The 14,792-nt window shown below is 41.6% G+C and overlaps 1 protein-coding gene across 1 annotated transcript in view; it reads right to left on the reverse strand.

Moving 5' to 3' along the window:
• The window catches only part of LOC109621728 (uncharacterized), a 634,920-nt gene that overhangs the window by 61,264 nt on the left and 558,864 nt on the right, over positions 1-14,792 (reverse strand). The window contains exon 8 of the mRNA XM_062847117.1: positions 12,714-12,838. Within this exon, the coding sequence (XP_062703101.1) occupies positions 12,714-12,838 (125 nt within the window). The remainder of the gene's footprint in view (positions 1-12,713; positions 12,839-14,792) is intronic.

Genomic DNA, 14,792 nt, shown 5'->3' on the forward strand with positions numbered 1-14,792 from the left:
GCATCGTACACAAATTACGTAACGCTATAGGGGGAGGGGGGGAGTCCAGCGTAGCGTTACGACCCATACAAAATTTTTCGGGCTTCCAAACAAAAAGCGTTACGAAGGGGGGGGGGGGAGGGGGTCTAAAATGGCCAATTTTAGCGTTACGTAATTTGTGTACCATGCCTAGTTGATACCCTAAAAACAACTTTGTAGAAGAGCACATCATGATAAAACTGTTGAGAATATGTATTTTGTGCATTCGAGCACCCCTCGTAATCGAGTCAACCGATGTGTAAAGAGATACACCGTGAATATGTTTTATGTTGTCGAGCTTTGTTATTGTTTATAGTCCTGAATGTAAATAGTAAATAAAAACCGGTCGTTCGTGATCGTCAAACCATACGCAAGTGTTTTGCTTTTACTCCGGCCCGGAAAGTTCCTTTCTCGTCCCTCTGTTGTGTGTTCCACTGTGATAGCTCCAACAGGCTATGGGTCCAGGTATGGACGAGAAAGCGAAAGTCGCCGCGTTTGCTGGAAGTTCCGGATGGAGACCGTTCTCGACATGTACGGGCTACTGGATTGTGTTCACCGGGAGATCGTCGAGATTGAGGAATTGCGTGAGATGGCCGACGATTCCGCGCAAGTGAAATGGCTGAGCGAAGTGCCGCGGAGAAAAAGTTTAAGGCGATTATCGTTTCGGCCATCGCGGATGATCAACTTGAACTTGTGAAGGGCTGTGCGAATCCGAAACAAATTTGGGACACGCTAAAGGCGGTGTTCGAGCGTTGTGGTGTTGCCGGTCAGTTATTTATTCGGAAACAGCTCCTCCGGTTAAAATATGAAGAGGGGGCTGATAGTGATTTGTTAAAATTTGATCGGTTGATTCGCGAGTCGAAGGAGAGCGGTGCGACAGTGGAATAGCCCGATGCAATTTGCCATTTGTTGCTGACAATGTCGTTCGATTCGGTGGAGAAGCTTCCCGGTGGTGTGACACTGGCGTTGCGGTTGCTCGATGTGAGCATGAAGAAAAATATGTTGGCCCCTGCGGTCGAAAATGAGCGAGAAAGTAAGTGTGTTGCCATGGCGAGCAGGCATGTGTGGAGAACCTTGAGGAGCTTTCGGTGCACGAAATTTGACACAAACAAGCCGACTGTCGTGTGCTTTTGCCGATGAATCCGAGTGAACACGAAGTTGTGAATCGACACAACAATAAATCTGACATGGTGGTTGAAGAAAAACGTACCTTGGATCGTGCAGACGTTTGCTTCATGGCGTCGCAGAAAGAAAAAGAAGAGCTAGTGAGAACGCAGTGGTTCCTAGACTCCGGTGCCACGGATCACATGGTGAAGGATCCCAGTTTCTTCAAAGTGATTCGACGATTGGAGCAGCCGGTGCCAGTGGTTGTGGTGAACGGCGAGAAGATGTTGGCGGAATTCTGTGGCGATGTAGTGTTCTTTGCTGACGTCGGCGGAAAGATGAAGAAATGTGAAGCGAAGGAAGTGTTGTACCTCCCCGGATTACGGAGCAATTTGTTTTCGGTGAATCGTGTGGCGAGATCCGGGTTGCAGGTCCACTTTGCCTGCGACAGAGTACAAATAGTGAAGAATAGAGAAGTGATGGCTGTCGGGCACCATACAGGTAGGCTGGACGAGTTGGATGTTTGTGTTTGGTGTGAACGCAGGCGACGTGATGTGGATGCGGCCATAGTGAGCGTGAAGGATGCGGAGAACCCGAAGATGGCGCTGAACGGGAAGAATGTGATGAAGTCGCGAGAATTACAAGAAAATGAAGTCCAGGGCAAGGCAGGAAAGCGGTTAAGAACGAGAAGAAAAAGTAGAAGAAATAGTATCGAGAAAGTATCGTTGTGGACGATATAGAGTATATAGGTAACGGGGTTGCCTAGTAAGACAAAAACAACTGTTTTAAGTGTTTTGTCCATGCTTTTGACGATTGATGTTTGTGAATTTGACTGACTGTTTTGGACGTTTATTGTGAGAGAGAGAGAGAGAGAGAGAGAGAGAGAGAACTGATGATTAAAATATGATTTTTTAACGATTTCATTTATTTTTTTCTTTTTTTACAAAAAAAATAACTTTAGGGCCCGATAACTTTTTAACCGCTTGATCACACCTAGCTAGATCCAAGGTGGTAGCCCCATCAGCGTGGTCGTCCCAGTGTTGGTTGGGACGTTAAACAGAATTGGCACGATGGCCCTCCGGCGAGACAGGAGTGTTGGCGTAGGCCCAATAAACCACCCGTAAAAATCCCCATTGCGAATAACATTGGAAAAAAATACGACTCGATACAGTCGGCAAAGACCCACGCGACGAAATAAGGACTGTGGTAACCGAAACTTCAATTTGCAAAGGTGTCTTACCATCACAAATGTCGTTAGCAAACTTAAGCATTCAGTGCGACGCGCCAGTCACGAAAGTCCCACACTCAAACATCCATTCATGCGCAACACTGCTCTCTCTTTCTCATTCTTTCATTCACCATTCATACAATATGATATACAGAAACCACCTTACGCATTTCCGTATTTTCTATAATTCACATCTTATCCACCACAAGGACTACGCTTGGAAACTTGGAACAGGGAATTCCAAGTCACTAGGTTTTGCAGGATGTGACAGGATAATCTACGACGAACTACATCCCCGCAACTTCGACATCGTGGCGTTGCAGGAACTTTGTTGGACTGGACAGAAAGTGTGGAAAAGCGGGCATCGAGCGGCTACCTTCTACCAAAGCTGTGGCACCACCAATGAACTGGGAACAGGATTTATAGTGTTGGGCAAGATGCGACAACGTGTGATCGGGTGGCCGCCGATCAACCCAAGGATGTGCATGTTAAGAGTTAAGGGCCGTTTCTTCAACTATAACATCATCAACGTGCCCTGCCCACACGAAGGAAGACAGATTCGAATCACTACTTAGTCACTACTGCATGCGCTCATAACTTTCGACAATTATCACCACGCGTCGAAGTCGAACGTAACTTGAACGTAACGTAGAAGTGGCTCAAGACTACGCGCAGCAGTTAGCAGTGGCCCTGCCAACGGAAGAGCAGCTTGGCGCAGCTACACTTGAAGATGGCTGGAGGGACATCCGATCTTTCATAGGTAGTACCACGGCTACAGCAAAAGGCTTCGCGACTCCGAATCACAGAAACGACTGGTACGACGGCGAATGTGAACAGTTGAAAAACGAGAAGAATGCAGCATGGGCGAGAATGCTGCAACACCGTACGAGAGCGAATGAGGCACGTTACAAACAGGCGCGGAACAGGCAGAACTCAGTCTTCCGGATGAAGAAGCGCCAGCAGGAAGAACGAGATCGCGAAGCGATGGAAGAGCTGTACCGCGCTAAGGACACACGAAAGTTCTACGAGAAGCTGAACCGCTCGCGCAGAGGCTTTTTGCCACAAGCCGACATGTGCCGAGATAATCACGGGAATATTCTCACGAGTGAGCGTGAGGTGGTCGAGAGGTGGCAACAGCATTACTATGAGCACCTTAATGGCGACGTTGCAAGCACCGAAGGTGGCGCGGTAACAGATCTAGGAGTACGTGCGCAGGAAGAAAGATTTCCAGCCCCTAACCTCCAAGAGATTGAAGAGGAGGTTAACCGGTTGAAAAACAACAAAGCCGCTGGAGCAGATCAACTACCAAGCGAATTACTAAAACACGGTGGAGAAGCACTGGTGAGAGCACTACACTGGGTCATTACCAAGATTTGGGAGGAGGAGGTATTACCGGAGGAGTGGATGGAGGGTGTGTCCCATCTACAAAAAGGGCGATAAGTTGGATTGCGGGAACTTTCGCGCGATCACACTACTGAGCGCTGCCTACAAGGTACTCTCTCAAATTTTATGCCGACATCTATCACCGATTGCAAGAGAGTTCGTGGAGCAATATCAGGCTGGATTTATGGGTGAACGCGCTACAACGGACCAGATGTTCGCCATCCGCCAGGTGTTGCAGAAATGCCGCGAATACAACGTGCCCATACATCACTTGATCATCGATTTCAAATCGGCGTATGATACAATCGATCGAGGACAGCTATGGCAGATTATGCACGAATATGGATTCCCGGATAAACTGATACGATTGATCAAGGCGACGATGGGTCGAGTGATGTGCGTAGTTCGAGTATCAGGGACACTCTCGAGTCCCTTCGAATCTCATAGAGGGTTACGGCAAGAAGATGGTCCTTCGTGCTTGCTATTTAACACCGCCTTAAACCTTAAAAGATGTGGACAACTTTATTGCATAGTTTTACTTATAACTTTTAACCCAGTGGGTGGATTTTCAAAACCAAAATGTTTTTATCAAGGGGATTAGTTATGCTATCATATGCATTTTGGAGATATAGCTGCAAATGTAGTGTACACCACTTGTTCTTCATTCGATTCTGCGTTTTATTTATATGTACATGTGATATATTTCAATGAAAATTGCACAATATTCTTTGTTTGGGTTAGGGCTGTTAGATAGAAATGTCTTATGTCCTTTTATAGCTCTAACATAGATCTCCAGGTTATCCAAAACGTCCAGAAGATTTGAACTTCATCTACTGAATACAAATAGTTGTGTTTACTTTTTAAATAACTTGAACTTGCCGAATTACATTCAAATATACATTTTGAAACATGAAATGATGGTAGTCATGACCTGGTGATGTTCTAGGCAACTTAAAATAGCTGTGGAGTTCTGATTATAAGGCCCTTAACCTGTAATACTATATCAAACTAATGTATGAATGTCAGAACTGTGGAGCGGATCTAGTGTGATGGTTAGAACACTTGACTATCACGCCAAGGACCTGGGATCGAATCCCACTCCCGACAAAACTCACAAAATGTGAGTTCTTCCTTCGGAAGGGAAGTAAAGCGTGGGTCCCGAGATGAACTAGCCTAGGGCTAAAAATCTCGTTAATACAGATAAAAAAAATGTCAGAACTGATTTCATTAGATCCATACATGTAAATCAGAGTTTGAAAGACTAACTGCACATCAATGGCGATACCGTAGGCCATCCGAATCATTCTGGAGTTAAGGCCTTTATATCTACACCCGTAATAACGCATCGGGTGCATTTCAAACTTGGTATAGTGCGATTTAATAGTCATAGAAGATCAGTTGAATTATATGATACTTGTATACACATCATAGAGGCATCCTGAATCATCCGAACTATTCTGAAGTTGAGAAATATGGATTGAATTTGAAATGGTATACCAACAGAAGTGCACAAACATCAGAGCTTACCCATTTGATTCATACACATAATTCATGCCATGGAAGAGAAGTTCCCAGAGTGTCAGAGATATGTGAGGTCACCTTTCAGTATTATGTGGTTAAGGCATTCAGATCTACATTCGTAACAAAGCATCATGTACGTTCAAAACTTGGTGCAGTATGTTTCAGTAGACATAGATGGTAAGTTCGGCCATATATCATATAACTTAAAGTTTTCTAGATCATCCAAACCATTCTGAAGCTAAAATATACGGTTTTCATTTGTAATGACCTATCAAGTGGACTAATATCATCATTTATCTTATTTGATTTAAACATATAATACAAGTCGTGGGAAACAAATTTCCAGTACATCAGCGATATCTGCTGCATCATTTTTTTTATATTATATGGTTAAGGCCTCCAAATCTACACTCATCACAAAGCATCGGCTACACGTTAAACTCACTATAATGCGTTTTGGTAGTCATAGAAGATCAGTTGATTCACGTGATACTTAAATATACATCTTAGAAGCTTCCCGGATCATCCAAACTACTCCGAAAATGAGACATATGGTTTGCATGAACTCCTGGAGAAATCTTTGGAGGAATCCCGAGGAATACTCGGAGAACTCACGGAGAAATTCCCGTGGAATTTCTAGAGGAATTCTCGAGGAACTCCTGCAGGATTTTTCAAAAGGTTCTTGAAGTAATTCCCGAGGTACTTCTTGAGAAATTCCAGAACAGCTCCTGAAGAAATTTCCAAGAAACTGCGGGAAACTTGTGAAGGATTTCACGGGAACTCCTAGAGGCATTTCATAGGAACTCGTAGAGGTATTCTCGGTGAACATCACGATGAATTTCTGATGATTTTTTGGGTAAATTCCTACACTTCAAAATACTATAAAAATCATTTTTATGTCAGTGGATGCAAAAATAACACAACGAGATACCCAAAATATTATGAGATACAACAGAAATAATCATGAAAGAATTACATCGATGAAGTAAAGAAGTAAAGTTCTGAAAAAAATCACGGAAGAATTTTTGAAAGAATCTTCGAAGGAATTGACAAATAAGTTCCTTGAATAATTTCTGAAGATATCCTCAGTGCCATTTTTGAAGCAATCCAAAGAAGATTTTCTAAAAGCATTTGGAGGAATTGCTGAAGGAATCTCCGGAAAATAGTTGAAAAGGAAACTTTGACGACTTTTCCATGCATTCCTGGAAGATGATCTTAAGGATTCCCTTAAGGAATATCTTTAAAATCTATGTAATGGAAATTTGAAAGAACAAAATTTTTTTTATGAAATTTATGAAGAAGTTCACAGTTATTTTTTCTAAAAGAAAACGCTGGGAGAAATTTCTGAAAGAACAATAGGATATATTTCTGAAAAAAAACCGTGCCAGATTTTCTGGAAAAAAATCTCTGGAGGATTTGCTAAAAGAAACCATGGAACTATTGCAGAAACATTCCAAGGAATGATTTTTAAAAGATTTTTTTTAGTTCTTAGATTCTGAATGAATCTTTAGGGAACTTGAAAAGAGTTCGTGAATGATTCTATGATTTTTTCAGATAATACTCAGCAAAAGCTCGGAAAACATACCCGGCAGATTTTTTTTAAACATTTCATAGAAGACTTTCTCAAGGTACCACTGACGGAGAAATCCCTGGAAAATTCACTAGAGAAATCAATGGAGGCAATATAAAAAAAAATCCGTCAATCGTTTCCTAAACCAACCGTTCGAGCAATTTCTTGAGGAATCTTCCCAAGCATTTCTTCCCAAGCGAAGAAATTCGAAGAATTGGAATAATTCCTAAAGGATTTATGTAGAAATTCATGAAGGGACTTTATGCAATTCAGTATCATAATTTCAATTTTATATAACTCATTTTTAAACAGATGTTGGTTTTGGTTTTTGGATTAACCCAAAACTAGCCGTTTAGATTGACCCTAGACCGAGAAAGCCAACATCTGTGTACTAGTAGTATTCCGGTCGAAAATCACCTAATATAACTCATTTTGGTACCATAATGGCCAATTTTTCCGCACTGGATCATTATGCAACTGAAATGAGTTGCATAATAAAAAATAGTTGCATAATGTTCATAATGCAACTCATTTGAGATGCATTATGAACATTATGCAACCCAAATAGGTTGTATAATGAAAAAATCATTGCATAAAGTTTTGTATTTTACTCGTAGCAAAACTAGATTTTTTTTAGCACTCTCCGTATTTATCGAACTCGTGCTGACTCGTGCTGAAAAAATCAACTTTTTGCAACTCGTCACATAAATAACTATATTAAATTGAACCATGGAGATTTTTTGGAGGAATAACTAACGAAATTTTTGAAGAAAATTCCCGAATGATTCTTTGATTTTTGAAAGAATGTGTAAAGGCATTTCTGGAGGAATCCATACAGAAATATTCGAATTCCTAAAGAAATATCAAGAAGAATTTCTGAGGACATTTGCAACGAATTTCTGACAGATTTTCGGGAAAATGTCTATTATATGCAGGGATGCCATATATACAGATTTATCTGTATTATACAGATTTTTGAGCATCCGTACATATTTCATTTTATGTGAAGTACAGATTTTTAAGCTGGAAGAGCTTTTTTATTTTTGTATGGGATACAGAATTTTGACCCAAATTTTGTATGGGATACAAATTTTTGAAGAGAGCGATACAGATTTTTCAAAAAATCGTCTGGCAGCACTGATTATATGGAAGAATATCTTATGAAATCAAATATGGTTTTCAACACGAGTTGATCGATCATCGCAAAGGTGCCGTAGATTCCAAAGTGGCCTCTCTCTCAGGAATATCGGCAGCGAGAACCGTCGCATCAACTGCAGAATCCACCTTAGGTTAGGGTGAGGCTTATTTTCAAAAACCTCTCCGGGATATGATTTACCAAGTGGAAAGTGATCTACTAGTCAAAATAAGTTAGCTGGACAAAAATGAGCGATTTCGGTTGATATTTAGGGGTGGCGCAAAGGGTTAAAGTGAAATTTTTGCTAGAGCAAACCTTAAAAATATTTCAAATTTAATTTTCAAATTTATTTTTTCTAAACTAAATCGGGGATTTTGCCGAATTTGTGCTCAAAATTGCGATATCTGTTCTAGAATCACCGATTCAGTCTAGAAATTATATATGTTTGAAAATTTGAAATGTTTTCTGAAAATTAGTTCTAGCAAAAAAAAAACACTTAACCCCTTCGCCACCCCTAAATAGCAACCGAAATCGCTCATTTTTGTACAGTTCACTTATATCGACTTGTAGATCACTTTCCACTTGGGAAATGATATCCCGGAGAGGTTTTTTTTTAAATTAGCCCCACCCTAACCTTAGGTTCAGGGGAGATGATGACTTGTAGATCGGCGCCCACAGCTACGATGTAATCAGATGTAGGCGCTCCCATCGGCATATCGCAGTTTACCAAGCTTTTCGGCAATTCTTCCAAAACTTCCTGTTATCTTTGGACAGGAACTCTCGAACACAGACTCCGTCATCATCCAGGAATAGGAACATGGCAATGTCCGTCTTGATCGAAGTTTCAGTTTTTGGCAGTAGGCTCGATCGAATCTGCCGACCGATCACGAGCATTGACAGTGACTTCCCTGTTGACGGAAGAATCATTTGCGGTAGGTGAGCAGGGCGGTAGATAACTCCAGGTTATGCGGAGAATGTTGTAGATTCTGTGCAGAGCTCTCAATGAACTCTGTAGAGACAGCGTTGACAACATTCCATATTTGTCTGGATGTTTCACATTCTACAAAAATCTGGAAAAAATAGCATTTCTCTTTCGGAAATCGTAAGTTTTGGAATGGTTGGACTGGGATTTTGATAACTATGGGAGTATTTTCGGCTTTCAGTCACGGAAAAAGCGTTGATAGTTCTTTATCGTTGCCAACGTTTCCATCCTGAGGAAGATCTCAACACAAGGGTCGAAACGTTGGCAATGATATAGAAGTATCCACGCTTTTTCCGTGACTGAAAGCCGAAAAAACTCCAATGGAAATAGAAAGGTTTTGCCCGGAATTTGTAAGGTTTCGCTGAACTTTCTATTAACCCATATCCGCCCAGCGTCCTATTTATAGGACAGACCTTTTGATGTGAATATCTCCAGAATTATGCAAAATTTTAGAATAGGGGCTGTCCATAAACCACGTGGTCATTTGGGGGGGTTTGGCCAATGACCATTTTGTATGGACAAATAAAAAAATTTGTATGGACTAATGACCATGCGGGGGGGATATTGCTTCCGAGATTGCTGTGCGGATTGCTCCGGAGTTCTCTTCAGGGATTTTTGCCGGGGCTGCTTAAGAAAATCCTGGAAGGATTCTTTTATTTATTCTTTTCTGCATTCCTTCAGGGATTTGTGCTGGAATTCTTTCAAAGATTCCTTCCAGGATTACTCCTTTTTCCAGTTGTTCCTTCAAGGTATCCTCCCGAAAAAAATATGAAAAAAATATATGTTTCTTCCGAGATTTTTTTCAGGCAATCCTAGATCATAGAAACATCTTCTATGGTTCTTGAAGGAATGCCTGCTCAGCTTTTGGCCGGTATTCTTGTCATGATCTCTCTAAGGATTCCATCAGGTATTCTTTACGGGATTGTTTCAGGAATAACTTCAGGGATTTCTGCCAGAATTGCTTCAGAAATTTCTGAAGGGATTCTTTCAGATATTTTAACAAGCATTCTTTCACGGATTTCTTCAGGAATTACTTCATAGATTCATTTTGGTGTACTTTCGAAGTGTTTTGTCGATACATATTCAGAGAATCCTAATGGATTTTTTTTACGAGCCGGGATTTATACAGCAATTCCTCCCGGGATTTCATCTGTGATTATTTCTGGGATTCCTACCCAGCTTTCAACTGAGATTCCCTCAGAACTGTATCAGATATGCCTCTCAGAATTCCTTCAGTAAATCCTCCCGGGATTCCTTCGGGTATTTCTACTGGGAATGTTCTTCCCCCCAGCGTTATGTTTTTCAGACTTTTGTACGTAATTCAAAATTGCAATTGGTATATCGAATAAAATTGAATTTTTGGGTAGTTTATCATTTTTCATGTAGCCGAAAGACACGTTATCTTTTCGATGTAACTTTGATAGTGCCCAGTATAACACCATAAAATCCACACATTGTTCACGAATAAAAAATCATGGAGTAGTGCAAACATAAATAGAGAAGCCGTGTAGAGTGTATCTGGTTGAAATTTTATATCAAAAAATGGAGTGATGATGAACCTGGGCGTGTTAGTGGAATACCTGTAAGTACGAGACACTGAAGACGATGTTATAGTTGAGGTCGAAATACGTATTTGTCAAACGATACAAATTAAAAAGAACAGTACTCAACACGATTTTTTTTTTAGAACATGCAAAATTTCTGAAAAGTTTACGTATGGTGAGTACGTAAAGAGAGTTTGTGGGGGGATGAAGAAAAAACTCAATTACTTTATTAGAAATGATTATCTATGTAAAATTTAACTTCTACAGTATTTTAACATTTGGTTATGCTACACATAGTGAGCTCTCTTTATTTGATTTGTTAAACAAAATGAGAAATGTTGAACACTGCAGTCGAAATTACATGAATTTACAAGAACCATGCATTACATACGTTTAGGCGTTTATCGGGTTATATTTCTGCCCCAATTTAAAAGACCTTTTTCTATTCTCTTTGAGTGGTTATCATCTCTCTCACTTGTTTAGAGCTGTATTGTATCTATACGGAACAGAATATAATGATAGCGTAGAATTTGTGCTGAAATAGAACTCGAGAAAATTATTAGATATTGAGGACCTACAATGAAGAATTTTTTTTGGTGCTACACCATAGACTTCCATTTTTTTTTATCAAATCATGTTTATTTTATTGGAACTCGACCGTTTATAACAAATTTATTTGAAGATTTAAATTGTGAGACACCTTGGGCGTTAACGGGTTAAATCTGTGGAGTAACCTCCATGAATTCTGGAGGCAAGGGGAACTGATTGTTTGAAAAATCCCGTTCACATTCCATGAAAAATCCTTTCTTTCCCATGACTTTCATGGAGAATCTGTTATTAATTTTTCGGAAAACCCTTAATGAGGAGGACCATTTTCATAAATGATGTAACAACAATTTGAATTCCAATGCAACTCTAAAACAAGAGACTGCCGGAAAACATCCATTTCCTCCCAAAAAACCGCGTCCAGACAAATTTACAAATGCCTCACTTTCAAAAAGAAACCCAATCTCTTTATTCGCGACTACCAGACCCATAAAAACCTCCTCGCACCTCCATCGTTCGCGCCAAACAAGCTCATAAAACAAATTCTAGGACCATTTTCATGCGGTGAACCGCCAGCGGAAAAGTTACTGATGGCCACCCCGTGGCCATTGTGTGCACGTCCGTCCCCCTTACACCCATGCCATATGGTCTGTCCTTCCGTCCGGTCCGGTCCAGTCTGGTACTGGAAAATGGAAAATTCATATCGGGAAAAGTGATAAAATCGATTGAACACGTCTCAGACCGAGCTTTGGACCGGGGAGGTCCAGTTCCATCGAAAAGAAAACGACACAAGAAGAAACGGCGAATGGCCGGGAAAAGATGGCAGCGAAAAGGAATGCTGCCCGTGCATGTGAAGGAAGAAGGTACCCGTAGCCCATTAAAATTGATGCTACTTCCGTTCCGTTCTTATGGTTGTATCCACCCTCCGTATGTAGGTACCTTTGGTGGTGGAAACCGGAACATAAAAGCCCGATGCCCGAATCGGTTGACTGCCTGCCATTCACCGGACGGAATGACCGTCTCACGGTCGTATAGACGACGGAAGGTTGTTTTTCGCAAGACGATTGAAGCAGATGGCCGTAGTAAAAAGTTTCTTACTTTTTTTCGTGTTGGACGGTAAAAAGAAGTTTAGCTTGCTTTTTCGGTGGAGAATTAGACGAGGGTATTGAGCGTTAGAAGATGGAAGATTTTCTTAAAATTTATTTATTTATCTTAGTCGAAAGAAAGATTGGGAATATTTTAAGATGACTTTTAAACTATGAAAACTTGCTGTCAGATAACTAAAGTATCACAATCACTGAATTCACCCTACTTTTGGAGGTTAGGAACCTTTCCACGGAACAAGTTTCCATGCATTCACTTATTTATACGGATTAAAATTTCACTTCCCTAGATCCGAGTCTGTCGCCCCCTAACCTTTCACAAAAAGAAAAATCCTTTTCATACCATTGAGATGGGAATTGTGAGATTTGGTCTGTTCTCTTGCGCGCTGCTGGAAGCACAGGCCATCTGGTTCGAGATTTGGAAGATTTTGGCCACGGTACTGGCGATTATCCCCTTGGGGCATGTACCAGCAAACTCAACTGCAAAAAGCTTTCCATTCTTGCAGGATTGCAGACGATTGCATCTTCCAGCTTTCGAGTAAAGAACTAACTAAATAACTTTGAGGGTGCAAAACTTACCCCATTCTTTTCGCAGACACCGCCGGCATTCTTGAGGTCACCGGTCCACGCCAGTCCGAGGGTGCCCATCTCGAAGTCCCGGTAGGTGAACATGTACGCCAGACAGAACGCGTCGTAATCTTCCTCTGAAAGAAAATCAGAAAAACCAATAATTAGATAAAGATATTAAATAAATATGTGACGGTTTTTTTATTTCAACGAACAAGTTTTATAAGAATTATTTAAATGCAGAAAATGTTCCACAAGTTCTGTGAAGAATCTCCACGAATTTTGTGGAGAATCCTCTCTACATTCTGTGTAGAATCCTGGTTGGGTTCTGTGGAAAATTCTGTTTGGATTCTGTGGAGAGTCCTCTCCGGATTATGTGAAAAATCCTCTCCGAATTCTGTGGAGAATCCTCTCAGAATTCTGTGGAGAATCCTATCTGGATTATGTGGAGAATACTCTATGAATTCTCTGAAGAATCCTCTACTGATTTTGTGAAGAATTTTCTCTGGATTCTGTGGAGAATCTTCACCGGATTCTGCAGAGAATCCTCTCCGGATTCTGTAGAAAATTCATTACGGATTCTGTGGAGAATCCTCTTCGGATTCTTTGGAGAATATTCTTTGGATTCTGTGGAGAATACTCTCTGGATTCTGTGGAGAATACTCTCCGGATTCTGTGGAGAATCCTCTCCGGATTCGAAGGAGAATCCTCCCCGGATTCTGTAGAGAATCCTTTCCGGATTCTGTAGAGAATTCATTACGGATTCTGTGGAAAATCCTCTTCGGATTCTGTGGAGAATATTCTTCGGATTCTGTGGAGAATCCTCTCCGGATTCAGTGGAGAATCCTCTCCGGAATCTGTGGAGAATACTCTTTTCCAGATTCTCTGGGGATTCCTCTCCGGAACCTCTGGGAAATCCTCTCTGGATTCTGTGGAGAATCCTCTCCGGATTCTGTGGAGAATCCTCTCCGGATTCTGTGGAGAATCCTCTCCGGAATCTGTGGAGAATCCTCCCGGATTCAGTGAAAAATCCACTCTGGATGCTGCGGAGAATGCTCTCCGGATTCTGTGAAGAATCCTCTCCGGATTCTGTAAAGAATCCTGTCCGGATTCCGTGGAGAACCCAGTCCAGATTCCGTGGAGAATCCTGTCCGGATTCTGTGAAGAATCCTGTCCGGATCCAGTGGAGAATCCTGTCTGGATTCCGTGGAGAATGCTGTCCGGATTCTGTGTAGACTCCTGTTCGGATTCTGCAGAGAGTCCTGTACGGATTCTGTGGAGAATCCTGTCCGGATTCTGTGGAGAATCCTGTCCGGATTCTGTGGAGAATCCTGTCCGGATTCTGTGTAGAATCCTGTCCGGATTCTGTGTAGAATCCTGTCCAGATTCTGTGTAGAATCCTGTCCGGATTCTGTGGAGAATCCTGTCCGGATTCTGTGGAGAATCCTGTCCGGATTCTGTGGAGAATCCTGTCCGGATTCTGTTGAGAATCCTGTCCGGATTCTGTGGAGAATCCTCTCCGAATTCTGTGTAGCATCCTCTCCGAATTCCGTGGAGAATCCACTCCGGATTCTGTGGAGAATCCTCTCCGGATTCTGTCGAGAATCCTCTCCGGTTTCAGTGGAGAATCCTCTCCGCATTCTGTGGAGTATCCTCTCCAGATTCTGTGGTGAATCCTCTCCGGATTCTGTGGAGAATCCTCCCGGATTCTGTGGAGATTTCTGTCGGATTCTATGGAGAATCTTCTCTGCAATCTGTGGAGAATCCTCTTCGGATTCTGTGGAGAATCCTCTCCGGATTCTGTGGAGAATCCTTTCAGGATTCTGAGGAGAATCCTTTCAGGATTCTGAGGAGAATCCTTTCAGGATTCTGAGGAGAATCCTTTCAGGATTCTGAGGAGAATCCTTTCAGGATTCTGAGGAGAATCCTTTCAGGATTCTGAGGAGAATCCTTTCAGGATTCTGAGGAGAATCCTTTCAGGATTCTAAGGAGAATCCTTTCAGGATTCTGAGGAGAATCCTTTCAGGATTCTGAGGAGAATCCTTTCAGGATTCTGAGGAGAATCCTTTCAGGATTCTGAGGAGAATCCTT

This window comes from Aedes albopictus, chromosome 1, assembly GCF_035046485.1.
Source record: "Aedes albopictus strain Foshan chromosome 1, AalbF5, whole genome shotgun sequence".
Lineage (NCBI taxonomy): Eukaryota > Metazoa > Arthropoda > Insecta > Diptera > Culicidae > Aedes > Aedes albopictus.